The 23,488-nt window shown below is 39.2% G+C and overlaps 3 protein-coding genes and 1 non-coding gene across 5 annotated transcripts; 3 read left to right on the top strand and 1 right to left on the bottom strand.

The window, feature by feature from the left end:
- The first annotated feature begins 395 nt into the window (after positions 1-395).
- Positions 396-7,011, top strand: ddx52 (DEAD (Asp-Glu-Ala-Asp) box polypeptide 52). 2 transcript variants are annotated; one of them, XM_039778581.1, is made up of 15 exons: positions 396-564; positions 812-1,064; positions 1,819-1,958; positions 2,092-2,277; positions 2,596-2,739; positions 3,012-3,123; positions 3,224-3,296; positions 3,999-4,202; positions 4,291-4,381; positions 4,496-4,618; positions 4,704-4,854; positions 5,512-5,587; positions 6,086-6,157; positions 6,295-6,612; positions 6,843-7,011. In XM_039778581.1, exons 1-14 carry the CDS (start codon positions 478-480, stop codon positions 6,605-6,607), a joined length of 2,025 nt encoding a protein of 674 aa, XP_039634515.1. In that variant the 5' UTR covers positions 396-477; the 3' UTR covers positions 6,608-6,612; positions 6,843-7,011. The 2 variants fall into 2 exon arrangements, with proteins under 2 accessions (XP_039634515.1, XP_039634514.1); XM_039778580.1 differs by having other exon boundaries at positions 397-564; positions 6,295-6,603.
- Positions 7,012-8,091: 1,080 nt separating this feature from the next.
- Positions 8,092-10,622, top strand: rpl23a (ribosomal protein L23a). Its single transcript, XM_039777320.1, has 5 exons — positions 8,092-8,221; positions 9,279-9,459; positions 9,743-9,919; positions 10,259-10,328; positions 10,558-10,622. The coding sequence occupies exons 1-5, from the start codon at positions 8,152-8,154 to the stop codon at positions 10,570-10,572; spliced, it is 513 nt and encodes a 170-aa protein (XP_039633254.1). The 5' UTR covers positions 8,092-8,151; the 3' UTR covers positions 10,573-10,622.
- On the top strand, positions 9,508-9,579 carry LOC120544780. Its single transcript, XR_005636580.1, has one exon. It is a non-coding gene; the product is annotated as a small nucleolar RNA Z17 (small nucleolar RNA).
- Positions 10,623-11,280: 658 nt separating the features above from the next.
- Positions 11,281-23,094, bottom strand: birc2 (baculoviral IAP repeat containing 2). Its single transcript, XM_039777319.1, has 14 exons — positions 23,070-23,094; positions 21,270-21,333; positions 18,660-19,605; positions 18,260-18,540; positions 17,466-17,768; positions 16,843-17,131; positions 15,822-15,921; positions 15,608-15,686; positions 15,452-15,500; positions 14,899-15,141; positions 14,663-14,761; positions 13,199-13,354; positions 12,843-12,884; positions 11,281-12,454 (listed from the first exon to the last, which is right to left on the bottom strand). Exons 3-14 carry the CDS (start codon positions 18,751-18,753, stop codon positions 12,261-12,263), a joined length of 1,929 nt encoding a protein of 642 aa, XP_039633253.1. The 5' UTR covers positions 18,754-19,605; positions 21,270-21,333; positions 23,070-23,094; the 3' UTR covers positions 11,281-12,260.
- Between the last annotated feature and the right edge of the window lie 394 nt (positions 23,095-23,488).

Consider the following 23,488-nt stretch of genomic DNA (forward strand, 5'->3'; position numbering starts at 1 on the left):
TTATCTAAGGTCTCATATGAATAGAAATATATTTAAGTCGTGGTTGCTTCGATGGAAAGTGAAAGAGACAGATGAAGTCTATAACTGTATTCACACAAAGGCTAGTTTTAACTTAATAAATAATTGCAGTGATGTGCTCTTAGTTGGCACATCATAAAGCAGGTATGAAGATGTAATAATCTATAATGTATAATTTCAGTTTTATTTGCACTTGAGTGAGTGGTTGGTGCTCTGATTCTGTGTGATTTATAATGATTTCATCAGTTGCACAAGCTACACCGTTTATTCGGTAAATTACAGGAAATGACTGGTATTGACCATAGACTGTTAAAATAACTTAATAACATTGGTGGTGTTGAACGCAACCAGCAGGGGGCACCAATCTTCAGAGCTGCTGGTGGATGATCCGGATGTTGACTAGTGATGCCTGGATGATGCGGACCGACCGGACCGACAGGCCACCACGCTGCTGGAGGAATGGACGCTTTCGAGTTGTTTCGGAAACTCGGAGCTGGAGCAAAATTTGACCTGAAGAAGTTTGGTCAAGACGCCGCTCGGTTTAAGGTAAAGGGCACGTGTAGCTGGTGATATACCGGACGAAAATTTGTGATTGATAACAGAACGAGCCACGGTTTGATATATTTTGGCTAAGCCTGATTTGTACCAGAAAATGTGCTGCAATGCTTGTTTTTTGGATATATATTTTTTTGTTGGGTGCTTTAACGTCGCATTATTTGGTGAGTGGTTGGACAATATGTCACACAAGTGTATTATACACTGATAGTGAATGTACCCGTGTCTTATTTTACAGGTCGCCAAGTCTCACGGAGGGGAAGCGTCTTTAGATGCTCTCTCTGCGATCGATTACTTTGGAAGAGGACCAACCAATGGATCCCAGAGCAGTTCAATAGGACTGGAGGAGGAGAAGGATGATGGTGATGGAGAGGAATATGAGGTGGGATGTGAAAGTGGAGATTCTGGTGCAGGAGGCAAAAGGAAGCAAAGGGAGAAAGACGTGAGGACGAAAAAGAAAAAGAAGAAAAGCAACAAGGTGGAGGTGGAAGGTAAAAAAATGTGGCGGTTTGCTGTTGACCAATTTAGGCATTAACAATTGATTAGCAGCTGACTGTGGTTATTTCCAGATGTTTTTTTACATGCATATCCTGGGTGATACATATACATAAAAAGTTCAAAAATGAAATTTATGTCAATGTGTAATGTCTGTATTGTGTGATGTAGTGAGACAGAAAGTGGCCCTGGTAAAACAGTTAATACAGAAACGTATCTGAATTGTACTGTTAAAAAAATTATGTCGTTTAGTAAGCTTCTAAAATGTGAAGATTTGTGATGGGTATTTTTTACTTTAAAATATATATTTTGTACTTAACAATTTAATTGAGTAATCTCGAAAATAATTGGTTGATATATCAATAATAAATAATTATAACTAGTTTCAGCCCTAGTGTGATGTGCCATATTAAACCTCAAAGTAAGTGTTGGAGAGACAGTTGGCTGCTAAACATAAAAAATGACTAGTGAATTTGTGTCTGTTTATGAATAACGACTATTCTTAATATAGCAATTCCAGGTTTGGGGTCTGATGATGATGATGTGTAATGACAGATGATATACATGTGTCAACTCTCAAGAGATTTTGCCATACTGTTTATAGAGAGGTAGTTGTACCATCTCTGTATTAGTCCGTTGTGGCCACTGTTTAAAATCAACAGTGGTATGTGATGACATTTAAAACGAACGTTATGTAGCTGTCCAGGGTTCGAGACTCACTTCTGTTTGCTGTCCTCTGTCTGACTGAAGCTGGTGGTGGAGCGCTGAAAGACGAGGAGGGAAGCGGCATCACCTGGACCTCCGCATTGGACAGAAAGATTCAAAACCTGCCGAGTGACGCGAAGGAGAAATCCTCGCTGAAGAGGCTGAAGCATCTTCATCAGGAAAAGGTCCTCATGCGTGCACAAGTCACAGCACAGGAAAATTATAAAGATATTGTTTTTTGATTCTGACAAATGAAATGTGTACTCTTACTCTTCCCTCTATCCTGCGTGAAATCCTTTTCTCTCTATTTGTTTTTAGGTGAATCGTATTCGCTCTCAACACCGTATAAATGTGCACGGCTGCGATGTACCCAACCCTGTGTGCACATTTGAGGAGCTCCAGTCCGAGTATCGTCTCAACCCACGTGTCCTTCAGAACCTCAAAGACGCAGGGCTGAGCTCCCCGACGCCAGTACAGATGCAGGCGATACCGCTCATGATGCATGTGAGTACACGCGCACACACACGCACATTCAGTTGTTTGTAAATAGCGCACAAACTGTGGTTATGTTTTAGCTCTAGATGGGGGTGGGATAGGGGGACAATAATGTCTGTACATTTTTATGACTTTATGTGTCTGTATTGTATACTGTAAATACTTAGTCTGTATTGCGCCATCTACCTGACCAGGGACTACGGGCGGAAACTAGCAATTTGCTACAACCTGGCACAAGACATCTATTAATGTTTTTTGTGCACTGTCCCTCTTTAAATAAATAAATTACAATTACAATGTGAGGATTGTGTCTGGTTTCTCTGTCAGGGTCGGGAGCTCCTGGCCTGCGCTCCCACAGGATCAGGGAAGACTTTGGCTTTCTGTCTCCCGCTGCTCGCCCACCTGCAGCAGCCGGCCAACCGGGGCTTCAGAGCTGTGGTCATCTCCCCGACCAGAGAACTGGCCAACCAGGTACACAACACACACACACGCACACACACAGCTTTTATTAGAAGATTCCAGTTTCACTTTCCATTATCAGGCTGTTCTGTCCAGATTGTTATATCGTGATATCGGCATATTTATTCATATCAAGGAAGGAGATGTGAAGACATTAGCTTCCAGGTTTTAATCCCTATTGAATAAAGTGGGAGATCCAGCTACTGCTTATGTTGTTTTTTTGGTTAAATAATCATACACACATTTGCATGCATCTTCAGTCCGTTTTGTTGTGTTGTGTTTAGACCTACAGAGAGCTGCTCCGCCTGTCGGAGGGAGTAGGATTTAGAGTTCACATCATGGACAAAGCCTCTCTGGCAGCCAAGAAATATGGCCCGCAGTCAAACAAAAAATACGGTAAGACATGGAAAATGAAGAAAATGTCTTCATAGAAAAATTTATATCTGAAATCTGAATTGCCTTTACCTCACGGTTTACCTCCTACATTTCTGTGCAGATATACTCGTCAGTACTCCAAACAGACTTGTCTTCCTTCTCAAGCAGGATCCTCCAGCTCTCGACCTCAGCAGGTAACACTGAATTTGCTGCTCTCTGAATATTGTTTTTTCTTAAAGGTGCCCCGTAAAGGTTTCTTGCACACTGACAAAGTTACGTTTCCATTCACTGTTACTTACCCTAACTCAGTTGTGTGAATCCTTGAGGTCTAAAAAATGTGTTGAATACATTTTGCTTCCCCATAAAACATTTGCAAACCTACAGTGTTTACGTGCATGTTTACTAGTTTGCATTCGTTGGCAGCATTGTGTATCGTTACCCATATGCGCCTGCACTAGTGAAATAAAACGGTTAGACCAACGACAAAAATAAATAGTTCCATTTGATAGCGATTACAGGTCAAAAACTCCACAGGTTACCCTTTAATGGTAGGGTCCTGAAGCCTGTACCATGTTTAATTGAGTCTGTCTCTCTTAATTGATTGTGTGGATTCTTTTTCCCACAAGACAACAAAGGATATATTTTTTATTCCCAATTATCACAAAGTTATCTCAGTTGCTGCAGTGATGGAGTAAGCATCGCTTTAATCTGGCTTTGTGGTACAGGGTCTAGGTGCTCCACAGGTTGAGACGCATACCATATAATCACAACATCCATTGTTTGATTCCGGCGGGGGACCTTTTGTTGCATGACATACCCCTCTCTCGCTCTCTCCTCTTGTTTCCTGTCTCTGTCTCCACTGTGAAAAAAATTGTTGTTTTTTTGTTGGTGTTCAGTGTGGAGTGGCTGGTTGTCGATGAGTCTGATAAGCTGTTTGAGGGCGGTAAGACGGGCTTCAGGGAGCAGCTCGCCGCAGTCTTTCTGGCCTGTTCTGGTTCGAAGGTGCGCAGGGCTTTCTTCAGCGCCACCTGCACGCCAGATGTAGAGCAGTGGTGCCGTCTGAACCTAGACAACCTGGTGTCTGTCAACATTGGACACAGGTAATTATCTACTTGTAGAACTCCAAACTTTGATGGATTTCTAAAATCTTTTTCTCACATTGGAAAAATGAATTTATCATCATCTCAGAAATACGGCAGTTGACTCTGTGGAACAGGATCTGCTGTTTGTTGGGACGGAGAACGGCAAACTGGTGGCCATGAGGGATATCATCAAAAAAGTAAGGACACTCCAGAGAGGTTACTTTTCAAGCTTGTAAATAATTGAGTTTGTTTGATTAATGTATTAATACGGGCTCTATTTCTGTACACGTGGATGTCCTCGCCATTTTCAGGGTTTCCTGCCTCCCATGCTGGTGTTTGTGCAGTCTATAGACCGAGCACGGGAGCTTTTCCACGAGTTGGTGTACGAAGGCATCAATGTAGACGTGATCCACGCAGACCGCACGCAGCAGCAGGTACGCACTTAATACACTGTGTTATGGGTCCTCTCTGTGTCCCTGAAGTGCAACCTTGTATTCACCCTCCTCCGTTCTGTTTCAGAGGGACAACGTAGTGAACAGTTTCCGGTCTGGTAAAATTTGGGTGTTGATCTGCACGGCTCTGCTCGCCAGAGGAATCGACTTTAAAGGAGTCAACCTCGTGCTGAACTATGACTTCCCCACCAGCTCTGTGGAGTACATCCACCGAATTGGTTAGTTTTTTTTTTTTTTATATATATATATAATCAATCATTTTATGATAAGATAATTGTGTATTTATTGGGCTAAAACCATTATCTGATTAGTTAGTGGACTTGAATGTGATTCTGTGTCTCAGATGGCCGTCCACCAAGAGTCAGCTTCTGTCTGAGGTTTCTGCCTGTTAAAAGGTAGTTTTTCCTCTCAACTGCTTGCCCTTGGGTGGAATTGTGTCTCTGTAAATTATAGTGTGGTCCAGACCTACTCTGAAGTGTCCCAAATAACTTCTGTTATGATTTGACAAATAAAATTGAATGAATAAATAAGTCATTATTTTGATAACGGTGAATTATTATTTATTACGTAGTAACAGCTCCACAAACTTGAAGATGTGCTTGTTTTGTTCATTTGATATCCTTGTGAATTTTTTAGGTTTTGAAAAAGTTTGGCGGAATCTGGCAGCTTGTGTTGGGCATATGTCACTATGGTATATTTTACAAGCGAAATGATTAATCGAATAATAACAAAAAAGCTTAATCAGTAACATACATTATCAGTTGCAGCCTTACTGCAACTGATGTGTTGTTTCCTATCAGGTATTTCTCCTCTTTCTCTCCCTGTCTGCTCATTCCCCCCCCCCCTCATGTATCATTCTGTTTGCTGCTCCTCAGGTCGGACTGGTAGAGCTGGACATCAGGGGAAGGCCATCACCTTCTTCACAGAAAATGACAAGCCACTGCTGCGCAGGTATGTGGATACAAAAAGTGCAAACTGATTTTCCTTATATGCAGTATATATTAATAAACATGAACAGCTGTTTTTGTGTTTGTGACTCTGGAAAATTAGTTTGTATAAATGTCTGGCTGTGCTCATGACACATCAAATTTGGTAGGGCAGTGGCCATGTTCATGCTCAGTGGGTAGAGCAGGCGCACATATTCTAAGAGGTTTATACCTCGACGCAGAGGTCTAGGGTTCGAATCCGACCTGTGACGATTTCCTGCATGTCTTCCCCCTTTCTCGCCTAGCTGTCCTGTCAAAAATTAAAGGCGGAAAAGCCCAAGAAATAATCTTTAAAAAAATTTGGTAGGGCAGACAGATTATCAGATGTATAGGTTCAGGACAAAAGCAGCATACAAAGGTGAAAAGTGAGGGGGCCTGGGCGCTTAGTATTGCAAGCTCCCAAAATTTTAAGTGTTCTACAATTTACTCTTATGATATTTATCTTTACATGTCTTTCTAACAGCATCGCCAACGTGATAAAACAAGCTGGCTGTCCCGTACCCGACTACATGATTGGCTTCAAGAAGATACACAGGTAAAGCAGATGGATGACGATATTGAAGTTTCACGATAACCAACACGTTCAAAGACATTTTTGCTCTTTTCTTTCTTGCTAAATCAATAAGTTTAGGTAAAATGGTTGTAAAAGTCCATCTGTATTTGTCTGTTTAGCAAAGTGAAGCGGAGACTTGAGAAGAAACCTCCCACGAGAAGCACCATCTGCACAACCCCTCGCTTCTTAATGAAGAAAAAAGGCAAAGCTCCAAATAAAGGACAGAAAGGAGAGAAGGAGGCAGCAGGCGGTAAGCAGAAAGAAGAAAATGGATCTCAAACCGCAGTGCAGATGCAGAAAGGAGAAAAGACGACAAAAGGACAGGAGCTGAAGAGAAGAAATAAAACACAGAAAGAAGGGGGCAGAGAAAAACACAAAAAGGCGTCTGAGAAGACGGGATCGAATTCCTCTGGGGCCAAGTTAAAAAAGTAAGTAAGGTGTGTGTGTGGGGGGGAGGGACTTTTCTGTATATTTAATTTCCAAAAACTGTCATGTATTGATGTATGATTATGCAATTAAAAGGCTCTCAACCAGAACCAAATCAATGTGGCTAACATAATGTAACTAGATCTGTTTTATGCTATAACAGGTGACTTTTTATCTGACAGTGTGCTTCAGAGATATGACATGACACAATTTTCTTTTCTTTTCCAACTCTGTCCACCAGGAAAAAGGGGAAGAAAAATAAGCCACAAGAGCAATAGATGAGAGTGGTACAAGTAGACTGATATGAAGATGGACGTGGATTTTAATTTGAATGTTTCTGTCTGATTTACTGCTTATTTTCACACTTTCTTTGTATTATCAGAGTATGAAATAAACTGTTTATAAATATATATTCATATGTGTATACATTTGTTCATTTGCTCACCTGCAACTTGTGACGTTGACTGAACATTTTAACAAACAATCTTCAAGAGAAAAGAAGGCTTTAATGAGACAATGAGACAAGCTAGACTCATGTACACTGAACAAGATAGGGCATTCAGTTTCAAGTTTTAAGGTTTTCTGTAGTATAGTAGTAAGTCATTAAGTTTTTTTAAGTAAAAAAATGTCATAGTATTGTATGTCATAAAGTCATTGTATAATATGCCATAAAAAAAAGAAAAGAAAAAGAAAACAAATGGAAGGCACATGTGAGAGATACGGGGAAACAAGTTCCCTTAAGATTCTTTAATCATCACAATTGTACCCTCCACTGACCTGATTAGAGTAATATTCAGACTATTGAAAGGATCAGTTTTACTTTATATGTTTGCTTAATGGAAGTTAGTTGGATGATTTTACAATTTACAGATTTTTCATACGTGCAGTATATCTGTCATATGGATAAAGTAATATAATTAGCTAAATGATTTTGTATTTCAAAATGGTACCTTGCTATGCTTTACTTTGGGGTGGGGAAAGTAAAAAAATGTAAACTAACTGAGAACAACTCATCTTTCAACCACTAGCATGGAATGCTATTAATCCATTTTAAAGCTTATGATGGTTCACTCATAGAAGAATAAAAACCTGGTGTGGCAATCTGAAGTGAAGAAAGCTATCTGGTAGCCAGGTTTGCTTCAGATTGACTATTTTTCATTAACAAACAAACAAACAAACAAACAAAAAACAATACATGGTGTTCATATACAGTGCCATATCTAACAAAGAATAACAAATGTAAGCTTTCACAGCCTTCTTGTTTTAACATCATCACATGCTGTTATATTATTATTCCTGTACAAAAAAATGTAGCCCCGCCACCAAAAACAAAAGATTATCACTCCAAATTTGATTGATATTCAGAGAGTTTAACAAAGAGTTTATTGGGCCTTATTCATAGACAGTAAAAATAAGGCCTCATCTGCAGTAAGAGTGGATTCCAGAGAGAGCATGGATGTATATTAGACACTAAAATTAGGGCTGTATGGATGTATGAGACAGAGGAACTTTCTTAGCTCTCGCGATACATCGGCTGTGAGATCTCGCCCATGCATTATACTGCAGGAAACCCTGTTCAGTCTTCCTTTCTCAACATGGCACCGAAGGTGAAGAAGGAAGGTTTGTCAATGTAATCATTTTGAATGAATAATTCGTATAATTCACGATTATATCGCCTTTAAGGTTAATTAGATGAGCCCGAAATTTAAGGATAAACTGACAGTGGTTTAAGTAATCTCAGGATATTGCTGTCAACTCTCTAAATATGTAGATAACGCAGATCGTCTCTCCTGCATGAATGCCAGAACGTGATGCTAAGCTAATATAAGCATGTTAGCGTTTGCTCACCACAACCGTGTGTCTATCTATCGTTACAGCTATTACTCTGTCGTGATTCCTTCCTCGGCTGCAGTTTATTGTGAGCGCGTTTTAGCTAGGCAATGTCTTAGTAGCGCTTGTTATATAATAAGTTGGTAGGTAGGCTATTTTAGTGACGTTAGCACTTGCTGCACCTCAGCGGTGCTTTTTCATTAGCTAACGTTACACGTGATAGTTAACAGCCAAGTTGCAGTTGTATTGCAAGGAAACAAACCAATGTCTAACATCTTGGCAATTTTCGTTAGATGGAGATAACCGTAGTTCTGTAACGTAGCTAAGATTAAGAGGTGCGGTATTTCAAGTTCATGTATTCATTAGCAAACGTTGATCACTTGTATCTTCATGCTACAATCACACAACATATCCGAGGCAACGGCCACTATATAGCTAACGTTACATATGGAAATAGATGTGTGTATGAATTTGTTGCCAGTATTTAATTTTTAAATACGTATTTGTTCAGGAAAATGTGCTTTAGTGGTCCGATTAGGTTACACCACTGAACGTTAGACATGTCAACTGTACGTTAGCTTCATAAAGAAGTAAAGATTGTTTTAATGTCTCAGCTTGTCGGTGTAAATGTAGCTTTACTCAGTGACACGTCTTAAAGGGAATAGCAAACTCTAGTCAGCTATGAACCTAGTCTAAGGACTCATTTTAGTGGAGTACAACACAGCAAATACTTGAGAATTGATGATGCTGTTTTCAACAAATCCAAGTGTCTTTTGGCATATAACCAAATGACAAACTGCATGAACAGCTGACCAAAAGTCTAACAAATGGTATTTCTCTATTTAAGCTGTCCCTGCCAAGACTGAGGCCAAGTCAAAGGCTCTGAAGGCCAAAAAGGCTGTGCTCAAGGGTGTACACAGCCAGAGGAAGAAGAAAATCAGGACTTCTCCTACCTTCCGTCGCCCTAAAACACTTCGTCTGCGCAGGCAGCCCAAGTATCCCCGCAAGAGTGCTCCTCGCAGGAACAAGTGAGTTACAGTGACTGCATGCTGCTGAAAAATGCAGGGATTAAACCTGGTGCATATGATGGTAAAAGCGATCAAAGTATGAAGAAGCATGATTCCAGCTTTATAAACTACTGATGCACCGGACTTTGAATATTTAGTTTTACATTAGAACAATCAGATGCATTTTTGTAGGTTTTGTGAAATACTTGTAGATATTAACAGGTCTGTTTCATAGACTTTGACCAGAAAAGTGTGATGCTCTGGTGTTTTGTTTCTTTTGGCCTAATTTAAATCTTTTCTGAAGGTTGGATCACTATGCCATCATCAAGTTCCCCTTGACAACAGAGTCCGCCATGAAGAAGATTGAGGACAACAACACACTTGTGTTTATTGTGGACGTCAAGGCGAACAAACACCAGATTAAACACGCTGTCAAGAAGCTGTACGACATCGACGTCGCCAAAGTCAACACACTCATCAGGTAGAAATCTTAACCCACGCTGAGCTAAATGTATGTTGTCTGGGTGGAATACTGGGTAAATGACTTTGTGCACTCCTTTTTAAATATACTGTTCATAATTCAAGCCAGAACATTGATCAGTGGTATATTGACTCTGTAATTATATTTGTTTAAAGTTTATGTTGTTGGAGTCAGTTTTAGTGGGTGATTCCAAACATATGACATAATAAACATAATTTGCGGTTAGAATATTGGTCCAAAATGTGGTCAACATAGGTCCTCAAACAACTTGATTCTCCCATTGTAAATATAAAATTCATAGCATAGATTTTACTTTCCACCTTCCTTTTCGTTGTTCAGGCCTGACGGTGAGAAGAAGGCGTACGTTCGTCTCGCACCAGATTACGATGCGTTGGATGTTGCTAACAAGGTGAGTCTTCAATCATTTAACAGGGTGAAATGGGCTTTTGAAAGCTAGTTCAACATAATGGTTGTATTTACTTTCAGAAGTTGTCAATGCTGTGCAAGTGATGTAAACTTTTATTATATCTGAATGTCCATGATGCATTCAAAGGAACCACTGATGCCAGATAGTGCAGGTACAGATGTATTCACTCTGTTGGTGAACAGTGTAATTCATGTCCTGTTCTTCTCTACAGATTGGCATCATCTAAACTGTGGCAGAAGAGACTTGTGGAAGAATAAATATTTGTATAAACTACAACTGATTCAGTGTCCTTGGTGTTTGTGAGTTGTCTTTACACATGGGCACATACAGTAAATGAGGTTTTACATGCTTTTACCACCACGGTCATTGAGTTTACATTTTTCAGAATGATAGATAGATAGATAGATAGATAGATAGATAGATATATATATAAAAAACGTGAATTATGCGTAGTTTGTTTGGTTTTTTTAATGTGTGATTGACCAATTAAGGTTTATTTTTTTCTGTCCTGCACTGAAAGGTTGACAATCAAGTTGTGATGCTCTGGTGACCAGAAGCTAGTGAGTTTGACATTTAATCAAACTTATACTATTCTATAGTGTTAGCATCTTGTGTTTACTGTTTTATTTTTACTGCTGCTGTTACTTAAGCCCTAGTAGTGGTTTTAAGGGTAAACCTTACTAATGTTATGTATACTACAAACTGCTAAAAGGTAACCGTTATATTGGATTTGGTGAAAAGGCATGCTTGGAGTGGAAGATATAGAGCACATGGTTCCAGGTTTATTATTGTTCCCTACATTCACTGAATAAATAAGTGTAAACTGCTAAACTGACAGCTATCAATGTTGCCAATTTCTGGTGTGAAAGCTCAGGGGTTAATGCAGGACTTATATACTGACCAGTCTGAAAAAAGGGACTAGTACACTTCAACATAGCACAGAATATATCCAGGTTTTATTTAAAATGGGAAAAAAATAGCTGTAGTTACATTGGAGAGGGTACACTGTAATGCACTGAAGTCAGTTCAGTTAAAAAAATTGGGTGGTACAGAAAGAATATGCCTTATACTTTGTAAGTAGTTAAAGTGTGATAAGAATTTTTAAACTTAAACCGAAGTCTTGCAGTAAAGTTAATGTGAGTTTAATCTTTAGTTGATGTAATTTGGTTATTTTTTCCATCGCAGGGACTACTTGTGACCAATTATTTTAACTTGCTTAAGTTGAGACTTCCTAACTGTAGTGATTAGTTTTACGGAACATGAATCAACACCTCAGGTCACAAAGTCCTTTGTAGTTTATGTAGCTTCTTCTGTAATCATGATTTAATGTAGTTGTTGCCATTATCCAACACACTAAAGGCATAATGACTGTCATTGATGCATCTGAATATAAAAAAAAAAAATTTAAACCATCAAGCTGATATTTACTGCAGGGCTGCAGTTAGAATACAATCTCATGTCATTAAAATTCAATTTTGTTTTACATTTGGAGAGTTGAGATGAATGTAATGAGTAACAATGGAACAAAGTTCATTGGATTGAACATTGATTATATTTGTTGTACTTTTTCCATATTGTGGTATTAACAGATAACATGATACAGATACAGTATGATACTGGTTTCAAAAATATCACCCAGCCTTAGTAATAGATGCCAGCAGAAGCGTTAAGATTAAATCAAGATATTAAACAGTCTTGTACAGAACATTGCAACTGAATGTATTCTGTCATCTCTATCAGATTAGGTTTGTTTAGATTATGTAGAAACCTGGTGACATCTTGAATGTATTTTGGGATTAAATTCAGACAGAAATCACATAGGGGGCAAAAAAAGATGCACAACAAACCTCCTGCACTTTCCAATAAATATAAATTTGTCATATTGCTTAAATTCTACACAAATGCCACTCCTGGTTATGAGAGGAAGGTTCGGACCGTGCCTTTAACTAGGCCTCTGCAGATTGGGCACTTTCGCAGTGATGGTGCACATTCTTTGCACACCACCAGGTGTCCACATGGGATGAAGACGATGTTGACTTCTTTATCCATACAAACCTTGCAGGTACGCTCCTCCTGCAGGCGCCGCAGCTGCTCCTCCATGGGGAGGTCTGCAAAGAAAAAGAGATTGCCATTTATTTTCCGTCTTCCAACATGTTGGTCTACATTTTTGCTCGTCTTATTTGTCAATCTTTAGATTGTGACAAATGACCCACAGTATTCAGACAGGTTACATTACTGGTAATCTCTAAATTAAAATCGCTCCAAACTATTAATGGCTATACCGGCAGTTCATGCAGAAAATACTGCATTGCAAACCCGACAAAGAAATTGTTTCATGTAACATTTAGGAATTTCACATCATGGGGTTGAAATTAAGTTTCGATTGATGACTAAAATAGAAGTTACAAAAGTGCTTCACAGTTAAAACAATTAAGCAAAAAACATTCAATTGGCGTGATAGTAAATCCTGCCTACGGCTCAGGTGTGTCTTTATACCTGAAAGATCTTGGCTTGGTGATGCAGCTTCGTTTGATTGGGCTGAAAATGTGAAAGACAACATGTAGTTAGCTCAGGCTTAGGTTAATAAACAATATACTCTAAATAAGAACTGTCTTATGCTAAATCTTTAGGGCTTTTCAGGACGGAACAACATGCTTTGTGCTGTGGATGCCGTCTGGACTTAAGTAAACCACTAAGCTCCAGTTCGAACAGTATTATTGGTTTCAAGTTTTGTCCAGGTTGATGGTTTCTGTACAAGTTATCTGAATACACACTGAACCTTTAGTAGCCAAATATATCAAACATGTTTTAAGTGCAATCAGAAAATGTGTGGTGTGGCGGGACAGACGTACCCATGAGATCTCTGAGCAAGTGTACGTCGTTTTTCTGGATCCAGTTGCGGAAGACCTCGGCTGCAGCGTTTCCCTTGTTGAGGACGAGCTCTATCAGCCTGGCGGTTTGCTGCTGAGGCGACGTCTGAGCCTTAAGACCGCTATACTCCTCGGTAGCTGCAGGTTAACAGGGAAGAGTTACTTACAATCCAGAGGTTTCTGACGTCTAGATGCTACAGCTGAGTAATAGATTGTCAGTCATGATTATTAATTTTGATGAGCATCTACACTCCCCTAAAGGATTATTAGGAACACCATACTAATACCGTGTTTGACCCCCTTTCGCCTTCAGATCTGCCTTAATTCTCCGTGGCATTGATTCAACAAAGTGCTGGAAACATTCTTTAGAAATGTTGGCCCATGTTGATAGGATAGCATCTTGCAGTTGATGGAGATTTGTGGGATGCACATCCAGGGCACGAAGCTCCCGTTCCACCACATCCCAAAGATGTTCTATTGGGTTGAGATCTGGTGGCTGTGGGGGCCATTTTAGTACAGTAAACTCATTGTCACGTTCAAGAAACCTCGTGCAAATTGTAGCCTCATTTTCCTATTTTTAGTGGAGATGAGTGGTACCCGGTGGGGTCTTCTGCTGGTGTAGCCCATCCGCCTCAAGGTTGTGCGTGTTGTGGCTTCACAAATTGCTGCATGATACCTCGGTTGTAACGAGTGGTTATTTGAGTCAAAGTTGATCTTCTATCAGCTGGAATCAGTCGGCCCATTCTCCTCTGACCTCTAGCATCAACAAGGCATTTTCGCCCAGAGAACTGCCGCATACTGGATGTTTTTCCTTTTTCCAGACCATTCTTTGTAAACCCTAGAAATGGTTGTGTGTGAAAATCCCAGTAACTGAGCAGATTGTGAAATACTCAGACGAGCCAAATGCTTAGATCACCTTTCTTTCCCATTCTGACATTCAGTTTGGAGTTTAGGAGATTGTCTAGACCTGGACCACACCCATAAATGCATTGATGCCATGTGTTTGGTTGATTAGATAATTGCATTAATGAGAAATCTTACAGGTGTTCCTAATATTCCTTTAGGTGAGTATATATTAAATTATTATTAACCACTGAACTTTTTTTTGAATTTTCAGTATAGTCATTCATTTCATTGAAATGACTGACTATACTGAAAATTACACGGACTGCTTGTTACAACATGCAACCTGAACAGGCTCATGGGAAAACTCTTGACATCACTTTATTTAATTCAATAAACCAAGAATCATTAATCATTTAGTTACCTCATTGCACTTTTTTTTCTACACTTATAATTTTCAGTAATGATCAGAAATAGTTCAATCTCAGCTGTTGAAACACTAAATCCTGCACCCCAAAGCAACTAATTACCTGTCATTTCTAATAGTGGAAGGTGCTAACAGGTATTCAAATCTCACAACACAGAAAGAAAAGAGAAACTTACATAACATATTTTGCTCTCTTAAATGCTCCAGCACTGGCTCCACACTCTTCAGACGCTGGATCAACGCTGCCTGGTGTCTCTTCACAAACGTGAAACCATCTGAAACAAAAATGAAAACAAAAGAAATGTATTCAAATGTTCACTGGCCTGAGAGCAGCTGATAGCACAGCTAACACTGGTATTCATGCTTGTTCATTTTCATGCACAATACATCGCAGAGACACCGCCAGCTGTACCTGATGCCATAGCCTCCGCCAGCATCTCTCGCTCCTCCTCCCTTTTCTGGTCCTCGGCACTCAGCAGGTCTAAAACCAGCTCCTGGACGGTCCTGTAGTTCTCTCCGCTGGTCAGGATCTTGCTCTGGACTGTTTGCTTGACTAGACTACGCTCAAAGCCCATCTCTAAAGCCGACTTAATCACAGGGGTGTTCATCATGACAGCGTCCTCGGATCGCTCCTCCCCTGGACCGAGGTGAACCACTGAGAAAGAGAAATCAAGTTCAAGTTACTTTATTTGTACCAGAGGTAGATTTGGTTCGCAGTAGAGTCCTCATAGACACAAAAAACAAAGATGCACATATCACACATCTTAAGACAATGGAAATTAAGAAATGGCAAAAGTTAAATGTCAGGCTTGGTGATATGACTTCCTAACTTGTTATCCTATTCAGAAAAGTTTCCAATCCATCTGCAACTCTTTAAACCCTTTTATATTGTATAATAACATTTCAATAAACTCCATTTCGACTGGGAAACTACAAATAATTTCACCGAATTTCAAATAACTCACCAGGTGGATCCACAAACTCTCTGGAGCTGCTGTCTCCGTTTGTTAAAAGCTTTTGGTGAGAAAACAGAAAAATAAGCACTTTTATCTAAATGACTTGTTCTATGCCAAATACAGTATTTGAACCACTAACATATTTCTATGCTGCGCTCTACTGACCTGCTCAAACAGCCGAGGGAAGCGAGCCTGGATCTGGTGAACAAACTCTTGTCCCTTTTCCTGGAGCAAGTATTCACACCTGCAATTAACCACAGGTACAATAATACAAACGTTTATACTTTTACTACAGTACAAAAGGGCTCTCTGGCTGACACATTTAGACTCTAAATAAGAAAATCAACAATAAAACAAAATTTCGAACAACGGCATTTACCGGGGAAACCATTTAGCATGTTCCACCCAAGGATCATCTCCGGACTCCCAGCATCGCAGGCCTCCATCGCAGCAGAAACACTTGACATCATCGTTACGACCTTTAGGGAAAACAGAGAGCTTTCAGTGTGACTTGATGTTTTAGCGGGGGGTTCATAAAAAGAGAAAAATAAAGATGACTGTTAACTGATAAGTAGTCATCTGAATACATGTCTGTTTTTCATCTTTCACTTCCTCTTTTGCTTGAAACCTTTGGTAGTGAACTGACCGCATTTGAATGCTATATTAAGTATTAACATGAGGTCATGTTTATAACCAGGTGTTCCTCAAAAGATTTCTATCAGGACTTTCCTGCTCAAATGAAAAACTGGACACATACTGATACTGAAAAATACCTGTCTGCAGTGGACACCCCCCAAACAGAAGGAAAAAACAGCCTCTTACTGGTATTAAAACTTACTGTTAATTGCGAAAAAAGGGAAAATAAATCATTTCATTTCAACTTTTCATCTGCACCTTATGAGTCAATTCTTTGTAAGACTTTTAGGACCTTTTAAATGACAGCTTTAAGATTTCAATTTGAGTATTATTTTTGTTTTAGAAAAATATAAATACATCCTCTGCCCTCTACAAGTATTTGCTATAAAATAAAATACAATAAATTAGACTTTTGGGGGCATAGCTTTTGTTTTGGTCCTCAACTGATTTTAAACTTAGTAAGATTTGGGCTTTTTCCCAGAGAAGGGACAAATGTTTTTTCTGAATTAATATATGCGAGAGAAAAAAAATTATGTTTTTAACAAAATCAAAGCCAAATAAAAGATTTTTTTCTGTCTCCTTATTATCACTATACAAAGTGGATATTGAAGACATGGATCCAGATTATCTTTCATTTGGAGTTTTGGCCACCTGATAAAGTCCAACATTCGCCGTCCTTCTAGCTGCTACATGCTTCTCCTCATCAGGTCACTGTCTGATAAGGAAAAGCTCTGATAAGCTTTTCTCTTTGATATTGTCCGTACCCACATAGTAGAAGCCAGCTTTAGCCAGCTGGTCAGGCCTGACAGGGATACGAGATGGCCAGTTGACAAAAGTGAGCAGCCTCTCATCGCTCTGCTGCATGGCAGGGTTGGACACATTACTGAGGGTTGGGGCTCCTGAAGACAGTTGAGAAGTTACTCCTCCAGATGCAGATACGGCAGCTCCGGCCAGCGACACGTTGTCAGCTCTGTCCCCCCGCACAAAGCGACAGTTTGGATAATGCCTCTGGTGCTCGGATACAGCTCTGTCACCTGGCTCCCAGTTACTCAACTGGAAATACAAACAAAAACTTCAGTCATTGAAAGTAACCTCAAGAAATGACCACACCTGATTGGTGCTACCTGTGGTTGTAAGGTGGATGTACTTTAGTCTGATACCCACTTCTGATGATAATCAACCCAGTCTAAATTAATAGGAACTCTAAAATATGTGTTTTTGAATGTGACTGAGAAGGGGGCACAGAGCTGGTTAGCTTGGTCTCTCAAGACCCTCTGAATCACCTTGAGTTACAGCCCAGAGATAATTACACTGCACCCTGTGTACTCACACATGTAAACATTCTTCCTGAGTGCAGCCCGGTTCGTTTCCCTGTGATGATACACACCTGTCCTCCACAGCTGAAGCAGGCCACTCGGTCGCCTTGGCCCAGGTAGTAGAAGCCCGCCTTGGCAAGCTCAGCAGGAGTTATGATGGAGAGCGTCCAGGGATGGAAGGAGTCCAGGCGGTCCTGCTCTCTGCGCATGCTGGGGTTGTGGCATGTTGGTCTCTGGTGTGACATGTCCTCTACACCACGAGAGCTGAGTGGGCTGGAGGGGGGTGGAGCAGTAAATCCCATATTTAGGTAGCCAACTGGCTCTTCCCCTTGGCTTACTGTTGAGTTAGGAGCAGCTGGGCCTGGACCAGAAATCTAGAAGTAAAAGCCGCAAAATATTACGAATCTACTCAGGTAGTTAAACGCTACTAAAAAGGCAACTACAGTAGTCAAATCATTTTATATAAAAGCACTTTGGAGTATACTTGTTGCTCTCTGATATATCAATTACAGATTCTGTCCTCAAAAACAAAACTATGTCATTAACTATTTTTAAGCTATGATTTTCCAAGATATAGGGGTTAACTTTCTTCTACACAATATATCTTGTCATTGTACATTACATTACATGTCATTTAGGTGACGCTTTTATCCAAAGCGACTTACAATTAAGTGATTTCAACTCTGAAGGTTCAAACTCCAGACAACAAGTAGTAAGTGCAAGTACATTAGCTTTAAATAAGCAAAGCTACAAAGAGCCATATGAAAGTGCAGGTTCAAGATTTTTTTTGGTTTTTATGTTTACCCGAGGTGTAGTCGGAAGAGATATAGATCTCTTATTTTTAAGAAACTTGTAGTGATCTTACTGGTATGGCTGGGGCAATGCGGAGTGGGGAGAAGGCGGAGTGAGAGGAGGAGAGCAGGTTGGCTGTAGATGGGAGGCTCTGGATGAAGGAGCAGGAAGGAGAGAGTTGTCTGTGTTTCTCTGTTGGACAGTCTCCGGCCTGCCAACCCTCTGCCGTCACGTTACACCTGAAACACTGCACTCGGTCGCCCACACCGGTGTAGAACCAACCTGCCCTTGCCAGACTTCGCTCTGTGACTCCCGAAGCTGGGAATCGAGCAAAGGTAGAGATGCGGAAGAGCTCTGGGGATGAAAACGACATCATACTGACACATTTCCTTGAGATTGGAACATATCAGAAGGTTAGATACAAAAATAATCTTAAATATATATCTGATAAAGAGAATAAAAGAGACTGGTACCTGAAGAGTTATCATATTGTAGGTCAGGTGGAGGCCCATTGCGACACAACCCCATCAAAAACGGGTTGTTTTTGAGTTGAACAAGAGTTTCCATTTTTGAATTTAAGTTTAGAAATATGAAGGCAAAAGAGATGTCCTTCAAAGGGAGAGGGGTTTGAGACAACCCATGGTCTTGCTTTCTCACACCGATACACTCACTCAAACTGCAACAGAAATTAGTAGCGTAATATATATCAGGGGGCAGAGGGGGTGGGGGGTTATCTCAAATCAAAAAACAGAAACAGTCAAGAGACAGTAAAAAAGAAAGTGAGGTTTTGCTAAGTGTGAAACTTAGTGCAGAAGAAACAAGTTCACCCAGCACCCACTGTCACACAGTATTGGACACAAACTGCATGAGATGCCCATTCCCTATACAGTATAGCCTATACTTTACACCTGGATCCATTTTACTTGTACCTAGTAGAGAGTACTACCTCTGAACATTGAACTGCTGAAACTTCAATGTTTCTTCTTCAGTTGTATTCCCAGTGGATGTAAATTCAACAAAACACATCATGCGCAGTAAAAAAAAAAAGGATGGGGCTATTTAAAAAAGTAATTTAAATGCATCCTCACATCAATAATCATATTACACTGAGGTCAGATCACCCAGGATCAGTACACACTTTATTATCTTGTATATTTAGCACAGACATATCTAACCATTCAAACTTAAACTTATGGTATGTGATTATGTGTACCAACATTAGAAATTAAATAAATGTCTCAAGCATGCACACACACAGACCAAGGGATATGTGCTCTCAAACCCCTCCCCCCATCTTAGACATCCCTTTTGTAGGTGTTTAAGCCGCCATAATTGATTACCAGAAACCCAATATAAAAAATAAAATCCTTCTTTGGCAAGGATAATGGACGCTGCTCTTTAGTTTAATGATAGCAGGACCTGTAGAAATATAGGGGGACAAAACAAAGACACAAAAACATTGAATTGTGTTCATGTAGGTCTAGAAATGCAGTACTCTTTATGACAAGTGAACTGACTTTTATGTAGAAAATCAGTGGTGCCCCTTTGACAGAGCTGCCAATCAATTTCCTGTTTATCGACCAATTGATTATTTAGCTAAATTAATCCTTTCGTAAGTAAAAGGTGGTAAGGCTATGACCAACTCGTGAATTAAACACTTAACTTAAGACTTTCATAGGAAAGATAGTCTATAGCCTCCGTTGCCGCAGGAAATTCCACTGGATGCATGTCTTTTCGCCAATGTCCATTTCCTTCCGCTTTCTTTGTGTTTGTGGAATTTTAAACTCCGGTGGATTTATGAGGACTATGGTCAACTGCTCCTCCGATCTCTGCAGGGTAAATCCAGACAGCTAGCTAGACTATCTGTCCAATCTGAGTTTTCTGTTGTACAACTAAAACACCCTTTAAACGTACATGTTCCACCAAAACAAGTTCCTTCCCGAGGCTGTTTTGCAACGGCTCCGTGCGGCGCCCAGGACGATTGTGTTTGGTTTAAAGAAATACCAATGAACCACAGCATGTTTTCTTCCCACGCCGGAATGCTGTGTGGACTCACTAAACCCTCCTCCACAGCGGTGGAGGAAGGTCTGGCAAAGCGAGACTATAGGAAAGATAACTAATATTTGTTTTACTGCTACATTACTGGTATTTTCTTCCAGCAGGATGTGCTAGGTACTTTCCTCAATTTGTCATTAAGTTACAGGGATTTTTTTCCCAGGATGGAGAAGGCATGTCCCACCCTACTCTGCCTCTGATTGGCTTACACTAACCCTAACCAATCACACTCCTTTTGCCTAAACCTAACCAGAGAGGTTCATTGACCTAACCAAAGATTCTTTATACCAGGAGCCTTCAACGTTTTTTAAGCCAAGGACCCCTTAACTAAAAGAGACACGGAGCAGGGACCCCCTACTACATATATTGTATAAAATGAAGTTGCATATTAAACTGGGCCTACAATAACGTGTAGGGCGGCCTAAAGCCTTTATAATCCTTATATATATATATAGTTTTGCATAGAATACCAAGCTATTAAAACAATAATTGTTGGCATGATTTTATAAATCATACTTTAATTTTAAACATACATGTGGCACAAGAATCTTAGGGTTAACTGTATCTGTGGATGGCCTTCCTATGAAAAAGAAAACTGGCTTTCAGGGTTCCAGACATTTCCTGTTTTAGCTGTCGTTATATTGTGGTTTATTTCTGCTTTAGCTAACGTTAGCTACGTCGTTGACTATTTAGGAGGGTTTAGATTAATTTGAAATTGATTTCGACAGTAAAACATTCATTAAAACATACAGTTAGCTAACAGTTGCCAAATTATGTTATAACGCCCCACAGACATCATGACAAGTAAAACAGACATTAGCTTGCTAACGGTAGCGGCTGCTAATAACCATGACGTTATATCCATATATCTATGGCCAGGCTAACAACAGACTTTACTCCGCGTTCCTGTTTCTTAATCTGTGCGGCAGCATTTAAAAAGGAAAATAAAACTATGTGGTTTAAGTGACGCAAACACACGAGACAATACCTAAGACAGCAAGACCTTTCCAGTCCTATGACATACTCACCGTTTCGCAGTCGGTACGGAAAGTCCCGGAGCTTGTAGTCATAGACACCACCCGCCTCTTTGTCCTTCCGGTTATTGGTGAAATGAAAATGGAACAGAAAAAACCCTCAGGTAAATCCCTCAGTTCCAACAGCGTGCTATGAGGTTAAAAAGTCCCGATGTTCAGGTGGTTTACATACCACACATAAATCAATAATCAGCACGATAGGTGCCAGGAATGCTTTTGTTGTTACATCACCTACTGGATGACTGGGACATTATTGCACACACTAAGGAAGCTATGTAATAGGCTAATTAATTAATTAAACCCCGAAATTAGAAGAAAGTCACAATTGCTCTAAAAACTACCTTATTTTGGCCCTGTCGAACCCATATATTTTGTAAAGAGGTGTGTGGATTTATTGAGCAACGTGTAATGATTTATATATTATATATTTTATATGTGGCTTCTCTGATCATCAAATCAATGTTATTTATTTGAAATCAAAACATCCAGCAACCTGCAGAAAGCTGTAATACGGCAATTTATGAATAAACAAATCTTAAACCTGTATGTGAACAGATAATTACCTAAAAATATTAATATCACATACGGGAGAATACTAATAGCCTACATATCTTGTACTTAAGTAAAAGTAGCAGTAACAATGTGTAAACATACTCTGTTACATAAGTATTAACAGCAAAATGTAGGCTACTTAAATTAGGGTATTAAAGTCAAAGTACCTGTTGAGCGGAATTATCCCTTTCAGGGAGTTATATTATTATTAGAGCTGGGCAATATATCGATATTATATCGATATTGTGATATGAGACTGGATATCGTCTTAGATTTTGGATATCGTAATATCATGATATGACACAAGTGTTATCTGTCCCTGATTTTAATGGCTCGATTACAGTAAAGTTATGTACTTTTTTTAATTTACCAGACTGTTCAAGATTTTCTATTATTTGCCTTTACCCACTTAGTTATTATATACACATTAATGATGATTATTTATCAAAAATCTCATTGTGTAAATATTTTTTTGTAAGCACCAATTGTCAACCCTACAATATTGCCGCAATATCGATATTGACGTATTTGGTCAACAATATCATGATATTAGATTTTTTTCCATATTTATTTTTATTTTTTTTTTTTTTATTTTTTTTTTTATTATTATTATTATTATTATTATTATTATTATATATGAAATTATTGAAATATATTTACAGATTCTTTAATAAATAATCAGCATTTAAATGGTACAGCTGGTTGAGGTGGAGCACATTTTTACCACTTTCCTGTTGGATAGTTTAATCTATATAGCACAGTATCATATTTTATAAACTGATCATATGTTTTCTTTATAAAATCTAAATCTGTGGACTAGTAACTCCAGCTGTCAGAAAATGTAGTGGAGTAAACAGTACAATATTCCCCTCTGACACATTGTAAAGTGGAAGTATAAAGTAGCATTAAACTGAACTACTTAAGTAATACAAAAATGTACTTAAGTACAGTACTTGAGTAAATGTACTTACTTACTTTCCACCACTGTACATACAGTACATTTATATCAACTATGCATTTGAGGGCACATACAAAAATAAAGATGTACAATAAATGTGGATATTTTTGATATATTACAAACAAAGCTAACACTGATCATATTTATATAAACAAAACATATGAAACTGTCTTTACTATAGCAACAACACTAATATTCTTTCAAAGTCAAAAACCTAAGATATCCAAGATTATCAAAGTTAAAATAATAGTACAAAGAATATTCTCATAAGACAAAATACTTACGTATTGTACAAGACGAGTCAGATGGTTAGACTAATGAGTCAGGTCATTCCAATGGGTTAGTCTAGTCGTACTTCCCCTAACTTCCTTCCTGCAATAAACACTCCCCTATGACAAATCAGCAAGCACATCATAGGGGAGTGTATATATATATTTTTTTTAGGGGAGTGCATTTTAGTGACCTTTCTGATCTGGGTGGGTGTCAAAAGTTGTCCCAGCCTACCTCTCTTTATGTCAAGTACCTGTTATTTCTTCAGAAGTGTCTCCCCCTCGGGTGATTTTCAGACAATTTTCCATCATTGAGTGCTTAAAAACCTCACCTTTTAGCTTATTATTTTTTCAAGTATTTTCATATTCAAAGAAGGGTTTTTCATGAATTTTTTTTATGACATTATGCTTAGATGCAGGATGCTATTGTTTAG

Source organism: Perca fluviatilis, chromosome 16 (genome assembly GCF_010015445.1).
Source record: "Perca fluviatilis chromosome 16, GENO_Pfluv_1.0, whole genome shotgun sequence".
Taxonomy (NCBI): Eukaryota; Metazoa; Chordata; class Actinopteri; order Perciformes; family Percidae; genus Perca; species Perca fluviatilis.

Excerpts from the sequence above, each read along its gene's own strand:
- ddx52 (XM_039778580.1), top strand. The coding sequence starts at position 478 with ATGGACGCTTTCGAGTTGTTTCGGAAACTCGGAGCTGGAGCAAAATTT. Across the intron at positions 5,588-6,085 it reads GACAAGCCACTGCTGCGCAG|CATCGCCAACGTGATAAAAC; the intron begins GTATGTGGATAC and ends TCTTTCTAACAG. Across the intron at positions 6,604-6,842 it reads TCTGGGGCCAAGTTAAAAAA|GAAAAAGGGGAAGAAAAATA; the intron begins GTAAGTAAGGTG and ends TCTGTCCACCAG.
- rpl23a (XM_039777320.1), top strand. The coding sequence starts at position 8,152 with ATGCATTATACTGCAGGAAACCCTGTTCAGTCTTCCTTTCTCAACATG. Across the intron at positions 9,460-9,742 it reads AGTGCTCCTCGCAGGAACAA|GTTGGATCACTATGCCATCA; the intron begins GTGAGTTACAGT and ends TCTTTTCTGAAG. Across the intron at positions 9,920-10,258 it reads AAAGTCAACACACTCATCAG|GCCTGACGGTGAGAAGAAGG; the intron begins GTAGAAATCTTA and ends TTCGTTGTTCAG.
- birc2 (XM_039777319.1), bottom strand. The coding sequence starts at position 18,753 with ATGGAAACTCTTGTTCAACTCAAAAACAACCCGTTTTTGATGGGGTTG. Across the intron at positions 18,541-18,659 it reads ACAATATGATAACTCTTCAG|AGCTCTTCCGCATCTCTACC; the intron begins GTACCAGTCTCT and ends TTTCATCCCCAG. Across the intron at positions 13,355-14,662 it reads AAGAGAGCAAAATATGTTAT|CTACCGAGGAGTATAGCGGT; the intron begins GTAAGTTTCTCT and ends GTTAACCTGCAG.